The sequence below is a fragment of the Lissotriton helveticus genome, chromosome 8, assembly GCF_964261635.1.
Source record: "Lissotriton helveticus chromosome 8, aLisHel1.1, whole genome shotgun sequence".
NCBI classification, from domain to species: domain Eukaryota; kingdom Metazoa; phylum Chordata; class Amphibia; order Caudata; family Salamandridae; genus Lissotriton; species Lissotriton helveticus.
In genome coordinates this window covers 1,548,548,779-1,548,569,628 of record NC_136069.1, presented here as the reverse complement: position 1 = coordinate 1,548,569,628, position 20,850 = coordinate 1,548,548,779, and the positions used below count along the sequence as shown (strand labels likewise).

Here is a 20,850-nt window from a genome sequence, read left to right as displayed (position 1 = left end):
ACGGGAAATCCATCAAGTTTGTGAAGGAGTAACCAGTCCATTGTGCTTCTTACTTTGATTTCCCTGGGCCTGCTATTATTTCCTGACTTGTCCTCTTCCTGACCGAATGGATAGCCACACTGAATTCACTCCTCCAAGAATGGATGCATTGGCTGCTAGTTTTTCCCCTACTAGCCGTATCCCCCTTGGATCTAAAGATTCGCTGTCATCTTACCGTATAGTCAATAACCATCCTCCACACTAAATCATTTACCTCACTTGCCCAACAAAAGCTCACTGTGCCCTTCCTCTACTATTGATGCAAAAAACACCAGAACCACGAGTATTGAGCCTGCCCTGCCCAACCTAACGCAGATTTCAACCATGGCCATAAAATCTGTGGCCAAGACATCCATGCAGGAAATAGGATCATTGGAATGGATTTCAGTGATATACCTAGGAGAAAACAACCTTTGTTGGTGTTGACACTGCTTTAGAAACAGAATAAATAGCTTCTTCCAAATAATTTGAACCTTTTGTGCTTCTGCTATTGGCACCAAAATTGATATCATTATCCTGGCAAACAATAACATATTGTGCAATAAAAGACGTGGAACAGTCCTCACCAATCATCATAGGCTCTAGATACCAACTGCATAGCCATCACGCGGAGTCAAGCAATATCTAATAGCTTCAGTGTTCTGAGACATGCGTTATCTTCGGCCATTGTTTCTACATATGATTTCACAAGCAGGAAACAGGGTGGTATGAGCAGTACATACAAATGTACCTAGTTTCTTTAAGACGTAAGTGGAATTCTGATTTGCATTGCCATGCATTCATGTTGGCATTCAGCTCATAGGTTGTAGATCCAGAACTGTTGTGTTCAGATGGTCTGGAGGTTTACCACCTCCATATTGGTGGTGGTTGTAAAACGTATGTGACAAAAGCAAAATGGTTGCTGCAAGAGCACTCACAGCATGTGTATAACCAAATCAAGCATTTCAATGGAAAGTACAAACAGCCACAGAGCATAGGCCTGTACAACAAACTATGCTGTGCCATGCCAGAAGGCATTTGATGAAACTAAAATGTCACGAGACATATTTTTTAGACTACTTCAGTCAATTAAAACACGTCATCAAGATGGCTGAGAAAACTCTCTGAAATTGGAAGAGAGTTAGGGAACTTTTTGTCTACTTTCTGATCCTCGCCCAAATGGAAGGTGGAAGTGTCCGACTAACTGATGTACCTAACTGAACACTGGCCCCAGTGAAACGTGTTCTCTACATCATAAGTCATCTCATCAAAGCACTAAGCAAATATAATTCCCTCACTCCACCTTAAAAGATCTGCACAGGCTTTCCCTCTACTTTTTAGTCATCTTCAAATCCCCAACATTGCATACAAAGCTGTAACAACCAATGCACAGGAATGACAGGCAAAAAAAGCCTTTAATTATTGGAGGCTGTTCTAAAGCAAGTAGGCAATATATTGCTCCTCTCAAAGTAAAGAAGTTAAAAAAAGTCAAAAATAAGAAGACGAGCCGCCTTCACTGGTTTCCAACTCCAACACACAACAGGCGTGTCCCATTGCTCCTATATTTCTGAAATTAACTGAAATCCCTTCTGTTTGAGGTCCACCCCATCCTCCATTGTTAACAGTAGGGTTGGTCTATCACAGATCTTCAGATGCATTTTTGTCCTTGCATGCCGGATGAGAGTATGTCAAGCACAGGCCATTTCCAATAGAATTTGAGCGTCTTCATTGGACACCACGCCCTTTCTGCCCAATACTTTCCATGAGCAATTTATTGAGACAAACTTCAGTTTGTTGACCCCTAAGAGGAGGAGACATTATCTCAAGGATTGCAGCAGTTCCGTTGCTGCTGAGGACGGCTTCTAAAGCACTTGCCTGCCAATAGGTATATGCATGGATTAAGGCAACTGTTAGCACTGGCAAGGGGCCGGGTCACTTTATATGCGATATTCATTGCATTCTGGGTTCCACAGTCAAGGTCCAGATTCCGAAAGGAATAATATAAAGTCTGGGTGATGTGAAAAGGTAAGAAACACACAATGAAAACCCCTGAAACAATGACTATCATTTTGATGGATTTCTTCCTGTAATCAGAGGTCCGCGAGGTTGCTGCCGAAGGCTGCATCAGGGTTCTCACTATTAGGCAGTAGCACACAATGATAATGGTGAATGGGACACAAAACAACACAGCCATTTTCACATTACTGTAAATGATGAACTGATCAAACAGATCAATACTGGAGGTGTCGTGGCAGACAATATTGTCACCATTGGTGCTTGTGGTCACAAAGTACAGGATGGGACACTGGGACCCAATGATGATCACCCAGACGCAGAGGCAAGCAATCTTTGCATAGTGGACCTTCCGCCACGGCAGGGACTCAATGGGGTAGCAGATGCCAAAAAAGCGATGGATGCTGATGCAAAAAAGGATGAAGATGCTGCAGTACAGGTTGGTGTAGAATGAGAAACGGACAAGTTTGCACAAGACCTTGCCGAATGGCCAATGATTCTCCTTTGAGTAGTAGTAAGTCAGGAGTGGTAGAGTGACAACATAAAGCATGTCCGAAATTGCCAGATTGAACATGTACATAGTGGAAGCGTTCCATGGTCTCATCCGAAAGACGAAGATATAGAGTGCAACGCAGTTGAGTACCAGGCCAAGAATGAACACAATGCCATAGGATATGGGAATGAGAAGGTATTTGAAGTCCTCATTGTATATGCATTTGTATGGAATGAGATCAGGTTGATCATCAGTCGTCCAGTTTCCTGTGGTCGTCAGGCTTGTACTCCATTGGTAGGAAGTGGTAACATTTTCCATGGGCTGAAAAGAAAACCAAACATAACGTTATTTCTCTATATTGCATGGTATTGTATGACTATCAAGCTCAGAGTGGTACTCACTTGACGTTCTTTCAAAAAATGAATCTTGCATTATTGTAAATGAAAGAAAAAGACAACCATTGTTCGCATTTCTTCAGCAGTGTTCCACAAACAGCTTTTGTTGGATACATTTTGGCTATTTCATTGACTATAGACATTCTATTGAGCATAGACATTCCACTGAGTATAGACATTCCATTGAGTATAGACATTCCATTGAGTATAGACATTCCATTCAGTATAGACATTCCATTCAGTATAGACATTCCATTCAGTAACAGATGGTTCTGCTGACATTGCCAGCTACCTAATGAAGAACTGCTTTTCTCTAGATACACTAGTATTCATTCTGTTGTCCTGCAACCAACCAGTTTCAACCAGTCACTTGTGTGACTGGTTGAAACCTAGACAATCCGGGCCGGACTGGCCATAGCGGGCACCGGGCTATCCCCCCGGTGCGCCGCACGGGTGGGGGCCGGTTTTGGGCCCCTGGGGGCCGTTTTTGTTACAGGGCCGTTTATGCAGCATAGCTGCAAAATCGACCCTGTACCAAAATCGGCCGAAAACCGGGCCCGGGAAAGAGCTGGGCGGCACCTCCAACCCCCCCCCCCCCCCCCTCCCCTCCGAGTGGGGAGGGGGGGGGCCGGCTGAGCACTTTGCCAGGGCTGGTTGTGGTCCCCAGTCCGGCCCTGTAGACAATGAAGGCTTGCGGTGCTCTATTGCACAGTGTGCTCTGGGAAATGAAAGTTTGCCTTACAAAGTGGAGATTATTTGTTTAGTACTTATCATTGTGTTCACTGGCATATACTTCTCAAAGGAAATGAAGTATCTGACATACCAGGGACAGATTCTCTCACCTGTGCCATGTAGAATCACTGCTTTCATAGCATGCTTCTTACTACCTAAACCCTACCCTAAATAATAACTTCTTTAATGTAGCACTTAGTACTGCATTTTCTGAGGGCCTTATGTCACAGTTTAATAGTACTCAATCACCCAACTACAGAAAAATGGAAGATTGAATTTGCATACACAGATTCGACCTTGTGACCTGCAGGTCACACACAGATGTCCACAGCAAGCACTTAACTTAAAGAGCCATCTTGTTGGCTATACAAGGAGACATGGTGTAGTAGTTCATCACAGGAATTCCCTTTGCTTTATCATAGTACATGATTTGTGTTTAGCATGTGTTGCCTTATGCTGCATCTTGTAGTGAACACGTCCAAAGAATCGAGGACTCAGCACTCCAGGGCAGGGCTTCTACACCAGTGTTATGCTCTGGGTCATATAGTGTTTGGATTGTCTAGGCATGGACCCAATCGGTTTGTCTTTTGACCCTCTAGACCCATCAAATATTTTGAAAGATTTCCACAGGGATTTAATGGATCAAACAAAGCTGCTTTAGAGAATTGGTCCATCTAGTCAAATCCTTTTTCGACAAGCTTTTTTCTCTAAAGCCTGGAGATTAGGCTCTGGAAGGGCACTGCAACTATTCTTTTATGGTTTTCTATTGTTTTTGACAATGCTTTATTTACCAGTAAGTTAATTCTGGAGTCTTTCTTGGTGGTTGGCTTTCTATAATTTATTTAAAACAGTTACAAATGCATTTCTTTCCTTTCCTGCAGGACTGCTCCGGCACACTTCCCTCCTCCATCATAGTCTGTTCACAATGTCCATAGTAAACCGACCGTCATCCACCCAATAGTAGGAATAAAAGTAGTAGTTGTATTTATTTCCGCAATGGGAAAGTTAGGACGTGCAGAAAATCCATACTAATATAAAAAAGAGAGAGCCCAAACCTTTGAGCCGGGTAATCTCAGGAATCATAGCACCAATCACAACACCAAATACAGCGTTGGAAAGGGCAGTTGCAGCAGAAGGACATAGGCTATGCAGACGCCCACCATATACATTTAAAAGGTAAAAGAACCGTGCCAGCAAAGTAGTCCCTTGTGGGCGTGTCTGCGTTGTGCTGTGGGCGTGTGCTGGGGGCGTGTGTTACGTTCCGCCCTTCATGCCATGTCTCATATCGTGTGCTAATCCCACCCTGCTCCCTTTAAATACCCCTGCACCCCATAATCATAACCCACCCTTACTCCTTAAAATACCCCAACACCCTTAAACACTAACCCATCTTAACCCTATAAATATACCCTGTACCCCAAAACCCAAACCTATCCCTAAACCCTAAAAATAACCCTGTACCCCAAAACCCAAACCTAGCCCTGAACCCTATAAATACCCCTGTACCTCAAAACCCAAACCTACCCCTGAACCCTAAAAATACCCCTGTACCCCAAAACCCAAACCTAGCCCTGAACGCTAAAAATACCACTGTACCCCAAAACCCAAACCTACCCCTGAACCCTAAAATACCCCTGTACCCCAAAACCCAAACCTAGCCCTGAACCCTTAAAATACCCCTGTACCCCAAAACCCAAACCTACCCCTGAACCCTAAAAATACCCCTGTACCCCAAAACCCAAACCTAGCCCTGAACCCTAAAATACCCCTGTACCCCAAAACCCAAACCTAGCCCTGAACCCTAAAAATACCCCTACACCCCAAAACCCAAATCTAGCCCTGAACCCTAACAATACCCCTGTACCCCAAAACCCATACCTATCCCTAAACCCTAAAACTACCCCTGTACCCCATAACCCAAAACTATATCTGAACCCTTAAAATACTCAAACACCCCAAAACATATACCTCAGTACCCCAAAACATATGCCCCTATACCCATACTTACCTTATCCAAACATTACAAAAAAAACATGCTTTTACCATTCATTTATTCACAACGAATTTCGTTGTAAATGTATGCGTGGTAAAACCATATAAAATGTAATGCCATGCGTTATAATGGCATTGTGGAGTCATGGTACTTTCGTAATGAAAGTATGCGGAGTGATGGTATGTGGAAAGAAAGTTGCAGAATAATGGGTGTTTACCCTCCCCCCGGTAGTACATTGGTGGCACGGCGGCCCACATCTCCAGCAACATACTCATATTTTTTCACCACCCATTTGAAAAATGCACAAGTCTCTCTCATTGATGGCCAGCACCGACATACACTTTTAGACACACCTCCCGCCACAAGTTCTAGAATTGCGAACTTTAGAGCTGGGGAGCTACGTTCGAATCTCGGCATCAGCTCAACATCCTGTGATTCCAGGCAAATCGCTTTGTCTCCCCGTGCCTACCACAAATGAATGTGTTCTTCTGTAATGTAAATTGTGTTCATGCCATGTTGTCGAGTTCGTGCTATATAATATTGCAAGGAAAAATAAAGTAGGGAAACACGAGTTCACACACTACTGAACGCGCACTCTTAAGTGCATCAGCAGTGCACTGTGAATCGGAGCGTTTCACAGGCCTGTCACAGATAAGAAATGCTATCTAAATGAAATCCTACAAAACAATATACTACTGGACGGCAGCAATTCATACCCGGACAACGTCGGGACGGGCTGCTAGTATAAGAATAAAGTAAAACAATTGACATAAACAAAAAAAATCACAAAAATAGAAAACAAATGTTATTCTTCTATCTGAATCATAAGCTAAGGAGAATTCAATTTTAATAATTTGGAAAATAAAAGTCTGCATCAATGAAAGGTGTTCTACCACAGTATTGAATTTTTTTATTTTTTTTATTTAAATGAAATTCATTGCAATTTTTTAAGAAAAGGAACATGGGAAAACAATACAGCTTTTTCATGGTTGTCATCGTGAAGATGGTCAAATGGGGGGGGGGCTTGCCATTATATCGAAAAACCATTTTAAACTGATTACTAGTAAATTGGGGAATATTGGCAAGATTGAAGCTATGTATTTTACCATTGCTGATTCAGCGGCCGTTATTTTAGCTGGGATTTTAGTATATAACCCCCCCACGGCAACGGCAGCCTCCCTTACCTCTTTGGTTCATGTGATTGCAGACTTATCCCTCAAACATTCCCACTTTATGGTGCTGGGTGATTTTAATCTGCATGTGGATAATCCACTATGTAGGCAGGCCACCCAGTTCCTTGATACTATGAAGAGTTTGAATCTCCATCAATTAGTGCAGGGCCCTACTCATGTAGCTGGTCATACTTTGGACCTGATTTTCACAGGGAATCTGGATATCAGGCTTCAGCCACTCCTCCCTCTTACCTGGTCAGATCACTATCTTCTCCCTTTTGATCTCGCCCTTACTATGGCACCCATGCCTATTGCCCTCAATAAGGAGTTTGGGAGAAAATGGCACAAAGTTACTTGCGCCACCCTGAGCCCATTGCTCCCCGACCTTATGGTTTCCATGACTAACAATACTGATGAAAGGCTCTCAAAGATTAATTCATCTTTGTTGCTTGCCATTGATTCCATTGCCCCTCTTCAACCTATTACATCCACCAGATCTCATCCGTCAGCTCCTTGGTTTTCCTCGACCCTTCGGGAGGAAAAGAGCCGATGTAAAAAATTAGAACGTCAATGGCGGAAAGACTATGACCCAAAGGCCAAATCCGTCTATAAAATCGCCTTAAGAAAATTTCTCAACCTCAAACGATCTACAATGAGAGATTTTGTCTCTTTACAAATTGAGACATCCAAGAATTCTTCTAAATCTCTGTTTAAAATTGTAAAAGATTTTACTCATCCTTCCGCCCTATCCTCTCAGATTGTGGCCAGTCAAGCCCTATGCAATGGTCTGTCGGACCATTTCCAGGAGAAAATCTTGACTATCAGATCGGCATTTCCCTTGGAGGGATCCTTCCTGACCTCCAGAGAGGTAGAGCCGGGTATTTCTTCTTTCATATCCTTTAAGGAGTTGACCTGTGAGTCCTCACTACAATTAATCACCCATTGTAAATCTGGCTCTCCTCTTGACCTTGTTCCTGCTAAAATGATGGGAATATTAGCTCCCGTGCTGATCAATCCTCTCCTTTCTATCTGGAACTCCTCTCTTGAATCAGGCCAATTTCCCATGTTGTGGAAGGAGGCGATGCTAGTTCCTATCTTGAAAAAGGCGAACGCTGACCCTTCCCAATTTAATAACTATCGCCCAATCTCCCTTCTGCCTAATTCGGCTAAAATTCTGGAGAAAGCGGTGCAACTCCAACTGGCAGAATATCTGGAGGCTAGCCGGCTACTCCATGACTCCCAATCAGGATTTAGAACGGGCTATAGTACGGAGACAGCTCTTTTGGAGGTCTCTGAGACAATCAGAGAGTGCGTGGACAGGGGCGAGGAAGCTATGTTAGTCCTCCTCGACCTGTCCGCGGCCTTTGATACCGTCTCACATGAAATACTACTGGCTCGCCTTAGTCAGGCGGGAATTGGGGGCATGGTGCTGGCATGGCTTGCCTCTTTTCTGAAAGACCGCTCTCAGAGGGTTTTCCTCAGACCTTTTAAATCAGTGGCTCAGCCCCTTCTTTGTGGTGTCCCCCAGGGCTCGGCCCTGAGCCCATTGTTGTTTAATGTTTATCTGGCCCCTCTGGCTAATGTTTTGGAATCTTGGGGTGTCAGGGTGATCTCTTACGCTGATGATACACAGCTTGTGTTCTCATTTAAGGATCACTCTGACCCTGGGTTTGCCAACTTCCGCCAATGTCTGAATAATATATGCACCTGGATGACTACCAACCATCTTAGACTTAATACAGACAAGACGGAGGTAATGTTCTTTAATCAGAGAACTACTATTTCCCCTAGCCTCTGGTGGCCGACTGTGCTTGACCCCCCACCTATTCCTGCCTCCACAGTCCGCAACCTAGGCTTCCAGTTTGATAACACCCTCTCCTGTATCCCCCACATTAACAAAACTACCGCCGCTTGCTTTGCAAAACTGGGTATGATGAGAAAGATCTTTCCTTACCTCCCTTTAAATGCTCGTAGAACTGTGGTCCAGGCGTTAATTACCTCTCACCTGGACTACGCTAACAGTCTCTATGCCGGCACCCCTATGTACCAGATTGAACGCCTGCAGATTGTGCAGAACGCCGCGGCCAGACTCATCGGCAACATCCCCTATCGTCAGTCAGTGGCATCTTACCGTAAAAAACTTAATTGGCTTCCTGTCACTCGCCGTATCCACTTCAAGATTTTAACATTTGCTTTCCGAGCCCTGAATAATTTTGGTCCTGACTATTTGAAAAAGCGGATTGTCCTCTCTCATTCAATCAGATCTCTTCGATCTAATAGCCTTCGTCTTCTGGTTGTTCCACGCTTCCGTCTCTCTAGGATGGGCGGAAGAGCATTCGGAGTTCTGACGGCCAGACTCTGGAACGAACTTCCCTTGGATTTAAGATTTGCTCCTACTGAATCTGTCTTTCGCCGCAAACTTAAGACGTGGCTGTTCTCCTCTTAATTGATCTGTTTTTTGTTTCTTTTCTGAATTTCAGTCGTTAGCGCCGGGACACCCCCTCGGGGTAGCCGAGCGCTTTATAAATTTCTTAAATAAATAATAAATAAATAAATAAATAAAGCGGAGAAATAGTATACATGTACAAGTTTGGTTGGAGGATGCTCACATCAAATCAGGACTAGTTAAAATATAACTATAATAAGTAAATAAATAAACAAACAGTCAGAAGACAAGAGGAATGGTGAATGATCAGGAAATCCATCCTATAGTGCTAAGGACCTTACAGCCTGATTCATGTACGGGCTGTTTTGCGTGTCCCTAATAGCGATTAATAGCGACTCGCTATTGAGGAAACGCAAAACGGCATTCATGTACTTTTCGGGGAAAAAATAGCGACTCGCACGCGGGCGCTAAAGCCGTTAGCGACCTACAAAAAACGCAGAAAAATCGCTATTCCCGGCTACCTGCGATCGGGATTGCGACTCGCAATCCCGATCGCACGGGATTGCGACTCGCAATCCCGTGCGATCGGGAATGCGAGTCGCATTCTCGCGCGATCGGGAAAACGGGAAGACGCATTCCGAGCACCGTGATGACATCACAACCAGGAAGCAGCCAGTTCCCACCCCCAAACACCACAGTGACGCTATCCTTCGAGTGTGCACGTCGGAAAGCAGACGCTAAACCACCGTTAGCGACTCCAGAAACGGCAGAAATAGCGACCGCCATGTCCGAGGAACCTGTCCCTGGCCCCAGCAACAGCGCTGGACGAAAGCGCAAGCTCAAGTTCTCCGAGCAGGAGCTCGAGAACCTGATTGAAGGGGTGGTGGCCAACCACGACAGGCTGTTTGGCCCCAACTCCAGGAAGGTCCCAGAGCAGGACAAGCGGAGGATCTGGCTGGGGATAGCCTCCAGCGTAAACTCGGTGGGCGTGGCGGACAGGTCGTTGGAGGAGCTGAAGAAGCGCTGGTACGACCTCCGAGGGCGTGCCAAGGAGAGGGTGGCGGAGCGCCTTGGTGAGGCATCGGGCACTGGAGGTGGCGGACCGACTGTCCCACCCAACACACCCCTGGAGGACCAGGTTGAGAACACCTTGGAGAGGGAGGCGTGTGTTGGCGTGACCCCTCTGGACTCCTCCCGCCCCACCCAAGACACCCAAGGTAAGTGGCATGCGACTGCGACCCTGTCCCCTATGACCGTCCCTGACCAAATAGGCTCACTCATTGGCCCTTAGTCATGCCTATGTTGTGCATCAGGAAATGCCCTGAAGCATTGTGGGAGATGTAGTATGTCCACAATGTAGTAGTACCACAATGCGGCCAGAAAGGTTCCAAAGTGCGCAAATCCACAGCCATCCAGGGAATGACACCCAGCATGCATGTAACATCTGCACGTCTGACAGTCACATGCACCTAATGAGTATCCACTTACCCTCACAGGTGGCGATGATAGCAGTGACAGCGAGAGGCTGCAGATTGATGAGGAGGCCCAGGAGGAGGAATCACTACCCGAAACCCAGCCACCAGCCCCTGCCGCTGCACCAACACCAGCAGCCAGGCCCCCCACCCTACCTGCTCCTGCATCTGCCGCTGCACCAACACCAGCAGCCAGGCCCCCCACCGTACCTGCTCCTACATCTTCCGGCCAACCGGCTGCCAAGGCCAGGCCCCCCACCGTACCTGCTCCTACATCTTCCGGCCAACCGGCTGCCAAGGCCAGGCCCCCCACCGTACGTGCTCCTACATCTGCCGGCCAACCGGCTGCCAGAGCCAGGCACCCCACCAATGTGCCTCCAGTTCCTGCCGCACCAGCAACACCAGCTGCTACACCACCTGCAGCTCGTGCAACCAGATCTGGGCCAGCCACATCCGCAACACAGCGGCCGAACAGCAGGAGGGGCAATGGGCATCTCCATGCCTGCATGAGCGTGGAGCGGCGCATGCTCCGAATCCACCAGCGCCAGTCGCAGCAGCAAGGAGCCATCCAGCTCCAGCTGCATAAAATTGGCCGCAATGTGGCGGGAGTCGGAGAGCGGATGGACCGCATGACGGCGGCCATGGACCGCATGACGGCGGCAATGGAGGACAATACTGCAGCGCTCGTCAAGCACCGCAGTGTTGCAAGCAGGCGCCACCACCAGCTGATGAGCCGGCTGTCGGCCTATAGTAGGTCAAATTATGTGGCAGCAAATGCCACCACCCAGCTGTCGCGGCGCTCTCTGACCCAGCAGCACCAACTGGTCCAGTGCTGCGAGGACATAACCAGGGTGCTGGAGCACCTGACCACCGCCGTGACGGCACTGCATACACCTGTGCTACCGGCCATTGTAGGGGGAGACGATGCCAGTGAGGGTGCCTCCAGCGTGAGCAGCCACTCTGCCACGCAGGTCCCGCCACCTAGGCGCAGCACCAGGGCAACGCCTGGTACAGCTGCCCAGGATGAGGATGAGCCTCACAGGCGCCTGGGCATTACGCGCCGGAGGCGCCAATGACATTGTCTGAGGGACACTGCCACAGGCTGACGCTAAGCCTGCCAAGAACCTACTTCACACTGCAGTATGCAGGAATACTGTAATTTGTAAATAGTTGAAACATTAACCTTTTTCTTGTGAATGGAACAAATACATTTATTTTGCTGCACACATTAGCCTTGTGTAATCATTACATTTTGCATGCAATTGTGATATGTGGGTTGGGGGAAGAGGGTGGGCTAGAAATTGTTCGCTGTGATGTGGTTGCGACGTCTGTGGCCTTCAGCTGGGTTCTCCCCGCGTGCATGGTGCGCATGTGCTGGTGGCCGGTCGTCCCCCTCAGATTCACTGCCTGAGATGTCAACAGGTATCCGGCGCTTGGTTGCAATGTTATGAAGCATTGCACAGACAGCCACAATGCGGCAGCACGCTGCAGGACTGTAATACATCGCCCCACCTGTCTTGTGCAGAATACGGAACCTGCTCTTGAGCAGGCCGAATGTCCTTTCTATACAGTTCCTTGTCCGGATGTGCGCAACATTGTAGCGCCGTTGCTGAGGTGTGGCAGGGTTGAGGTAAGGGGTCAGGAGGTATTCCCGTAGGGCGTAGCCACTGTCACCTGAATGAGAGGAGCAGATGTTGATTGCCTGTGCAGCGCAGTTACTTCATAGCAATGTGACATGGTCGACAAAGTGTACTTACCAAGTAGGTGTCCTTCCCCAAACTCTCCCCTGAGCAGTCGTGTGTGGAGTCCGCTGTGCCTGAAGATAAAGGAGTCATGGGTACTCCCTGGGTACTGGGCCACAATGTCAGTGATGATGGTCTTGGCATTGCAGACCATCTGTATGTTGAGGGAGTGGTAGGACTTCCTGTTGCGGTACATATACTCCGTGGCAGCTGGTGGGCAGATGGCGACGTGGGTACAGTCTATGCAGCCGAGGACATGGGGAAAATGGGCGACATTGTAAAATTGTAGTTTTGTCAGGTCCAATTCCTGTTGGCTCGTGGGAAATGTGATGTGGCGGTGGAGCTGGCTGAGCATGGCGTCAACAAAAGTGTGGAGGCAGCGTGACATGGTGGGCTGGGATATCCCCCCAGCAGCGGCTACTATGCCCTGGAAACTGCCGGAGGCCAGGAGGTGCAGGCTGCACAATACCTGCACATGTGTGGGCACAGAATTGTTTCGCCTTGTTGGGTGCTGCATGATGGGGTCGAGTTCTTGTATCAGCCAGGTGATCATTTCCCCATTCAGCCTGTATTTAGCATAAATCTGTTCTCTGGTTTGGCCCAGCAAGGTGACCCGCTGCCGGTAAATCCTTTGCTGCCTCATGCGTCTCCTCCGTGCTGCTCGCTGTAGCCTTCGCCGCCTCACCACCATGTACATCCCAGGCATTGTGGAACGCCTAATGCTGCTGCTGAATGTCCTTATGTGTGATTGGTCAGGCCTGGACCTGTTGGTGATTGGCCAACAGTTTTTCAAATTTTACTTAATCATGGCTTTTATGGTTACCACCTGCTTTGAGTTGTCCTTAAATTGCGCCGCGCAAACGTGCGAATTAGCGCTTTTTCGCTATTGTATTTATTTCATGAATGCCGATTGAGACAATATTGCGTTTCGCTATTCATTTCGCAGATTCCGTGGTTGGTCGCTATTTCCGTATCGCTAATGCTCGACTACCCGGAGTCTGCGACTATTATTGCGTAATCGCTATTTAAATCGCTATTCTTTTTTTGCGAATTCGCTATTTCGTACTTGAATGCCGATTCCGTGTTTTGCACCCGCAATTGCTTTTTCGCAGTCATTGCGGGCGCTATTTCGCTTCATGAATCAGGCTGTAAGTCCTGGAGTAAGTAATGTGTCATTTTTAACACCTTGGGCCTCATTTATGAGTAATGACGCATCGCTGCGTGAAAGCAGCGATGCATCACTTCTCAGTGCGCACTCCTTGCGACATGATTGATGCGTCATATTTACAGTATGACGCATCATGTTGCAAGGAGTTACAGATACGTCAGTATTTCTGACGTATCTGTAAGCGCAAAAGTCACGCATTGCTGGGGTGTGTCACAAAAGTGACGCAACTCCAGCAATGTGTCCTTTCACATGGGGAAAGCCCCATGTGAAAGGGCTTGCGTCAGTCTTACGCCTGCTGTGAGGCAGGCGCAAGATTTTGACGCAACAGCGTCCTAAAAGTGACGCAGTGAAATCTCATAGATTTCACTGCATCACTATTACGAGGCTTTTTGCGAGGGAACGCCCCCTCTGCATACATTATACCTGACGCAGGTATAATGTAGCGCAGGGGTTTACAAAGTGACGCATCTGCTTAGATGCGTCACTTTGTAAATAGTGCGCAACAGGAGGCATGTTTTACGCCGCCGATGCGTCACAAAAAGTGACGCATCGGAAGCACAAAACTGACGCAAGGCCTCATAAATGAGGCCCCTTGTATTTAACTTGTATGCAAAATGCTTTTTATGCTATTTATGAAATAGCGAAATAAAGAATTTTGACTGACTGGCCTAGGACAGAGATGGCTGGAGAATCCTGGTTGATGGCCTATACCGCAGGAGGGGTAGTAAACATAAGATTCATCACTGCGCATGGCACCGGATTGGTCAGGTCCTACGCCCAACCCCTGCGAGCACCCAACCCTCTTCAAATGGCCTACTGTTTACAATGCTTAGAAAGGGCAGGACTGCAGCACAAATCATCATATAAAAAACAAGTTTTTGTTTGTACCCCATTGCCAAGATATGCGCAGCTGCTCCATTCATGGTGACAACAGTGTGCACTCTGGTGATAGGCCACTTTAAACCGCATTAAAGGGATTTACCACCTGCTTTTTGTTTATTTATAAATGTTTGAGGAAATGACAATGTTTTTGGCCATGCTGTTAGCTTGCTAAGTCGTGTATTATTTGTCAAATGCAGTATGACCAAATTGGGTACCTTCGGCTGGTAGTAATCTTCATGTCTGAAATTTAGAAACTGCGGCCTACACAGTGTTAGGTTTGCATGCATTGATGGACATTCTGGAAACATTTAGCTCTCTACACTCCTGTTGTATGGTATTTTTATTGCTCATGTAAATAAGGCATATGTTGTATACTAACCCCCCGCAGTCCCATCACAATAACTATGAGCATATTGCACATCACTTGACCATGCTAATGCACAATGATTCAATAACGAGACACATCTGACTGCAAATCATTGTGCAGCCGACTCTAAAGGCCTGATTGCAAGTAGCCTGTTATATTGAGATCCCTGTGCAGACAAATGTTTGCGCAGGGATCACAATTATACATGATGAGATGTGTATGGCATCAACGGGCTTATTTATGAGAGGCTTGCGCCATGGGAGCGTCACTTTTTTTAATGTTCTAGCATCGTAAGCCTCTCAATCATATCTATGAGGTGACGCAAAACCCCTCTGCATTTTTTGCATGGCTTCACAGATATAGAGTAAGACAAAGTAGTGCATGTCACTGTCTTGCGTTCCTCTGCATTAAGAAGGCACTCCATGGTCATAGCAGTGGGTTTTCCCACACAACACCCATGGATTTTCACACTGCTGCAGATTTACTTAATCACGTAAACCTTGGGCAGGGCAAAAACCTCACTCCTCCCCAGAGCAGGAGTAACAAGGAGAAATATTTTGCAGCACACATGGAAAGAGGAAAACGCCTCTCGGGATTACTTTGGCACAAAAATAATCCTGCCTGCAACGGAGGCATCCTTACATCATCATACAAGGGTGCCTGCATTGGCGCTAGGCAGCAAATTGTGTGCCAAGGGGGAAAGGACAGGAATGTATCATATTTCATATATATGGTGCATTCCTGCCCTTTCACATTGGCGCAGGGCAGCGCAACAAGAAGACTTGCTGCGCTGCCCTACGCCAATTCCTCATAAATAAGGCCACATGTGTGCAATGAAGTCTGTAAAATTTCAGCAGGTCAACCTGCTGAAATGAAACAGGGGAAAAAAGCCTGATATTTTTGAAGGCAGGTGCACTTTGGAGTTATAAATACTAGAATCTATGGGGCAGATTTACAAGGACTGGCGCATCCCTGCACATCAGCAGGGATGCGCCAGGTAAGATGCGTCACGCAAATTTACCCTTGCGCCACCACAGATGCGCCGCATTTACAATGCGGCCCATCGTGGCGCAAGGGTAATCGGATGCGAGACGTATCTGATGGCATAAGGGCGGCGCATTGCTGGAGTCGTGTCGCAAGTGCGATGCAACTCCAGCAATGCTCAGGGGCTGCCCATACCTAACATGCTGCTTCACTCCTTACACCTGCTTCAAGCAGGCGCAGGGTTTTTGACGCAGCGGCGTCGGAAAAGTGACTCCGTGAAATCTTGTCGATTTTACGGCGTCACTTTTCAATGGCTTTTTCCAATGGAACGCCCACCCTGCATACATTAAAACTGACGCAGCTTTATTGTGGCGCAGGGCTTTACAACGTGACGTATCTCCCTAGATGCGTCACGTTGTAAATCCGTCGCAGCATGGCGCTAGCTTTACGCCGCCGCTGCGTGACAGAAGTGACGCAACGGTGGCGCAAAAGTGGCCCACGGGGCTTGTAAATCTGCCCCTACATATTTACTCCACAAAATCAGTACAATAATAATTATCACACTAAATAATTTCCGATCAGCACAATGTCACATTATGGGCCACGAGAAATCATGACCTACATGAGGTGAGGAATGAGATGGTTAGTAATCCCACACTACTAGCAAACATACGCTTATTGATCTTTTTTGCACAGTAAATAATGTCAGTAGAGGAGATAGGGATATTTTGGCTTATTCCACCAGTGTTCCCGAAATAATATGCTTGTGGTTATTTCAGACTAGTTCTTACATTTTCGGGTTTTTTCAAAACTCTATCCTGTATTAAAGGAGCAAGACTGAAAACAAATGATACAATGTTGCCCTATTTTTATGCCCATATTGTTTATCATTCATCACATTACAGATATAGGTAACCGTTGATATCCTAAATATGGGTTATAGTCATATATTAATATCAAATGCAAGACCACTATCGCCCTGTTAGAAATTGCTTATGTCTATAACTTTGGAGCTGACAATGCTACACTAAACTGATATTGTAGAACGCTCACTTGTTTGGACATTTCTTGTTGCTAAACTGAAATCTTGAAGCTAGGAGCAATCTTTTTGGGAATAAGCTAGCTCTTTTTCTCTAATTGGAACTTCGTTTATATGGATTCCTGGCAAGGAGCCTAAAGAAGGCAGTCACACAGTTTTATGTCAAATATTGCTTCAAAGCTATCATGCTACCATAATATTGAGGACAAAATATCAAGGAAGTTAATCAATATAGCAGTGATGGCCGGTGCAGGTAAGAGCGTTGTAGCGGTGGGGCAATGTGGGGGGGAGGTGGGGGAAGAAGAGTACACAGACGGCGACGAGGGAAAATAAAATGTAAATGAAAGTCGGCAATGCGGCGAGCGCAAGGTAAGTGGTTTTCTTTTTTTATATGTTATTTTCTCTCAGCGTTGTCTGTCGATTTGCCCCCCACTGCTTTTACCTGCACCGGCCATTACTGGTATATGGGCAATTACAGATGTACTGTTCTTAACTCCACACCTGTGTACCTTGCTGATAGGTACATCAATATTTTCAAGAGTGAAAGAAAGGTTTCCCATGTTGCCTCCTTGCTCTTGGAGACTCCTAGACCCATTGATTTTGAAACTTCATTCTTTGTACCATCTTAGAAACCATAGATATAAGTCTATGGTCAATGCAATAAAAGGTGTGAACTTCCCTTCTCTTTGATCCAATGCCTATTTGTTAATGAATAGCATGGAACACAAACACTGTTGTAATGCCTGAGGATGGATATATCCTTGTGGCCAATTTGCCAGTTGCAAAACAGGAAATCGGGCACGCAATTGTGGGAGAAACCCACCTTGGCTTGGTGCCCCAAAAAAAACCCATGCACCTCAACATTCCAGGGTACATGCTTGCCAGTTTCAGCCTAATTGCACAACATGTCCCAAGCCCTCATTGCCAACACCTTGCAACCACAGGTGTCACACATTCCAACAGGATGGCATAGTTTACAGCACCTTTCAAAGCATGCCCACACCCTAAGACTCTAACACTCCCTTTAATTATTTCACATTTACATACAACCATTTCCTTGATATTGTAAGTCATGTGACACACTTCATTGACGACATTGCATAACTTCTAAACATGCATTAACCTGATGCAAATGTGCACTTCAGAGGTCCTCTCACCAGCGGTCAGTTAAAATTCTTCTGTAAAAAATGAAGCAATTTTCAGTGGCATCAATTCTTCCTGCAGGCGGTGTCAGGAACTCTATTGCCAACTTTACCCTTAAGTCAGTTTTGCTCTCACCATTAATTTATTATTGGTTTCATCGGATCCAGTTGCTTTTTGTCTCTCAGATTTTCTATTCTTCAAAATAATTTTACCCACTTTAGTCTAATTTTTCACGATTACATTTTTCAATCTAGCAAGTCCCATACTCCTCTCTGTAGCCATCCTAACCTCTTACTTATGGGTCCAATGCATGTCTGTTCCAACCTGACACCAATGCATCTTATTCAGTTTTGGCTTAGGCTACAATGGACAGCAAAGAAAGACTTCTACTTTGGCTTCTACTTTGATGTCTAGAACCGGCTGGTACTAGACATCATGGTCAGGCCAGGAGCCAAGACTACTGCAGCCAGGGAAAACAGACTTTTGCTATGGTTGCCAGGATCAGCAACTTTTTTATATTGACATGCTTTTCTATGGGTAACATTCAGGCCTTTCAGAGATATGAATATTATGCTATAACAAAAATATAAGAGATCATTTACCAGGCTAGAAAAGCACAAAAGCTCTTTCTTTCTTATTCCTCTTTCAGAAATGTTTCTAACCGATTGTCAGAAATATTTCTCATCACAAGTCATTTGATTTTTTTTCTTTTTTTACTTCCTTTTAAAATGTTTGGCTTTCTCAAAACCCCTTTAACGGTTCAGCACTACAACACAATCAAATTAAGGCAAATTCAATGTACAGTAGCTACATGGATTCAACGAAACATATTGAGAATCCAGTTCACCACTAGTGCTTAAGTGATTCAGATAGAAGCACTTACAATACTAAACCCTATTCCTGAATCACAAAACCATGAATGGTGGGACTTTAGCTTTGTAAACTGATTTACTCACTAGTAACATGATTCCGCCCTCCACCACACCCCCCAGAATCTGAAGCCCCCCCCCTTAGTCCATCATTTATCACAGTTATTGATTGGCCTTGGGCTTAATCTGGGGGGGGGGGGCTGAAGTGTTTGGGGCCATGGGGGGTCCTGAAGGGTTTGGGGGGCCCCGAAGTGCTGAGGGGTGCAGGGGCTTGCGCTATGCCCCCGCCAGTATCACAAACTTTTCTGAGTGAGTAGGTCGGCTCCGGGGGGCTGCCTGTGGTGCAGCAGGGTGGAGACACCAACTAAAGGTGGCTCATTGTGTGCTTTTCAGGTTGGTAAGGAGGACTATACACTCCAGAATTAATGGGGAGAATTGTAAGCAGTTTCTACATAGGCAAAAATATCTTCCTCGTGGAGAAACAAACAAAATAGTTATACTGTCCAAGTGAAAAGTGTGTTAATGTACATTTTCTAGATTTCCACACACCTGATGTACATTTACTAGATTACCCTATGCATAAAGGAAAGCAGTTCTTGGAAGTTGCAACAGCCACAGTTTAGATACGCAATAGTCACATGCCTCCAGGGTAAATTTCTGTTTACTCTCCTGGGAGTTTTGTAAATTAGGTTCTAATGAGTCCAACAGAAGTAGTAGAATTCTAACTGCTGAGTAAGAGATCTCTTCCAAAGTAATAACACTTTTTAAACTCCAGTGACACCATTCATTGACAGTGGGACCGAGTGATAAGGTGCTACAAACCTTTTTCGGTGACGGTACACAAGTATTTTTCCACCAGCCATCAAAATAGCCCAACAAGTTCAGCACTCGATGCTGACTTCTGTCATGATCAGCAAATCCTGTGTTTATTTTGTACTTCTTTCTGATATTTGGTAAACAAATATTGGCTAAAGGGCTGCTGGGCATCTCAGAAAAATAAAATGTATTATACATGGTCAACTGCACAGAAAAAAAACTCCTAAGTCGTTTACAGTAATTGCGTCACCAAAGGGATCAAAAAGGTCCAAAATATTTCTGAAACAAGTAAGTTTTCATTTTTTTAAAGGACAGTAGAGACGGGTCAAACTCAGTGATAACGAAAGGTCACAAGTTAGAATCTCAATCAAGGTAAGTTTCAATGTAGCCGGAAGTCAATAAATTGAGTACCCTTAAATTGGGCAATATTACTTACATTGCTGAGAATCGGCAAAACTGCGCTATGGAGTTATATGTAACAAATACATTCATTTTAGATGTGCACAAAATATGAGTTGTTACTTTACACGACTCAATTTAGCCATATTGATGTCAGGACAGGTTTCTTTACCCGAGTAGGGTCCACAGACTCAGAATTAGATAAAGCATTTGTGAGTCAAATCAAATGCAAGCCTTCTGTATGTTAAAGATGGATGGCTGAGAAAGGCACAGGTGCATGTAACAAATTTGAGGAATCTAGTATTTGCTAAATGTAATGCTTGTTTTCCAAGTGCATACATGTTTTGTTTCTCATCATGCCTACCATTTCCCCATTCGTTGCATGTATATGCCTCAACTCAACTCTCAGTAGGAGTTGTCCAACATCATTGAGTATTTAATATCATCCTGCAAAAATATTCACCCCAAAATATCGTCTACCACTACATTGTGAAGGTAACTGAATATAGGTCAGCTTAGGTTTAATATTAATACATCATTGTACCTTGGCAATATATGTGTCTTCAAGGTGAGAACACTAAATCTACGCTTACCTATATGATGTAGTAGTAGCCGATAATATAAGTGTACCATTTTTGCAGGATAATATTGCCTACCTGGATACTGTGGCATTAGAGACTCCCAGACCATGTCCTCTTTCACTCACCTGCCCCATCTGAGTACCGAGTTAAAGCAGATTGTTCTCCAACGCAGAGCAGTTGCGGTGT

The 20,850-nt window shown here is 45.6% G+C and overlaps 1 protein-coding gene across 1 annotated transcript; it reads right to left on the bottom strand.

Moving 5' to 3' along the window:
• Positions 1-1,504: 1,504 nt before the first annotated feature.
• LOC144772044 (P2Y purinoceptor 2-like) lies at positions 1,505-20,827 on the bottom strand. The gene is made up of 2 exons (XM_078656245.1): positions 20,790-20,827; positions 1,505-2,845 (listed from the first exon to the last, which is right to left on the bottom strand). The coding sequence occupies exons 1-2, from the start codon at positions 20,796-20,798 to the stop codon at positions 1,841-1,843; spliced, it is 1,014 nt and encodes a 337-aa protein (XP_078512371.1). The 5' UTR covers positions 20,799-20,827; the 3' UTR covers positions 1,505-1,840.
• Between the last annotated feature and the right edge of the window lie 23 nt (positions 20,828-20,850).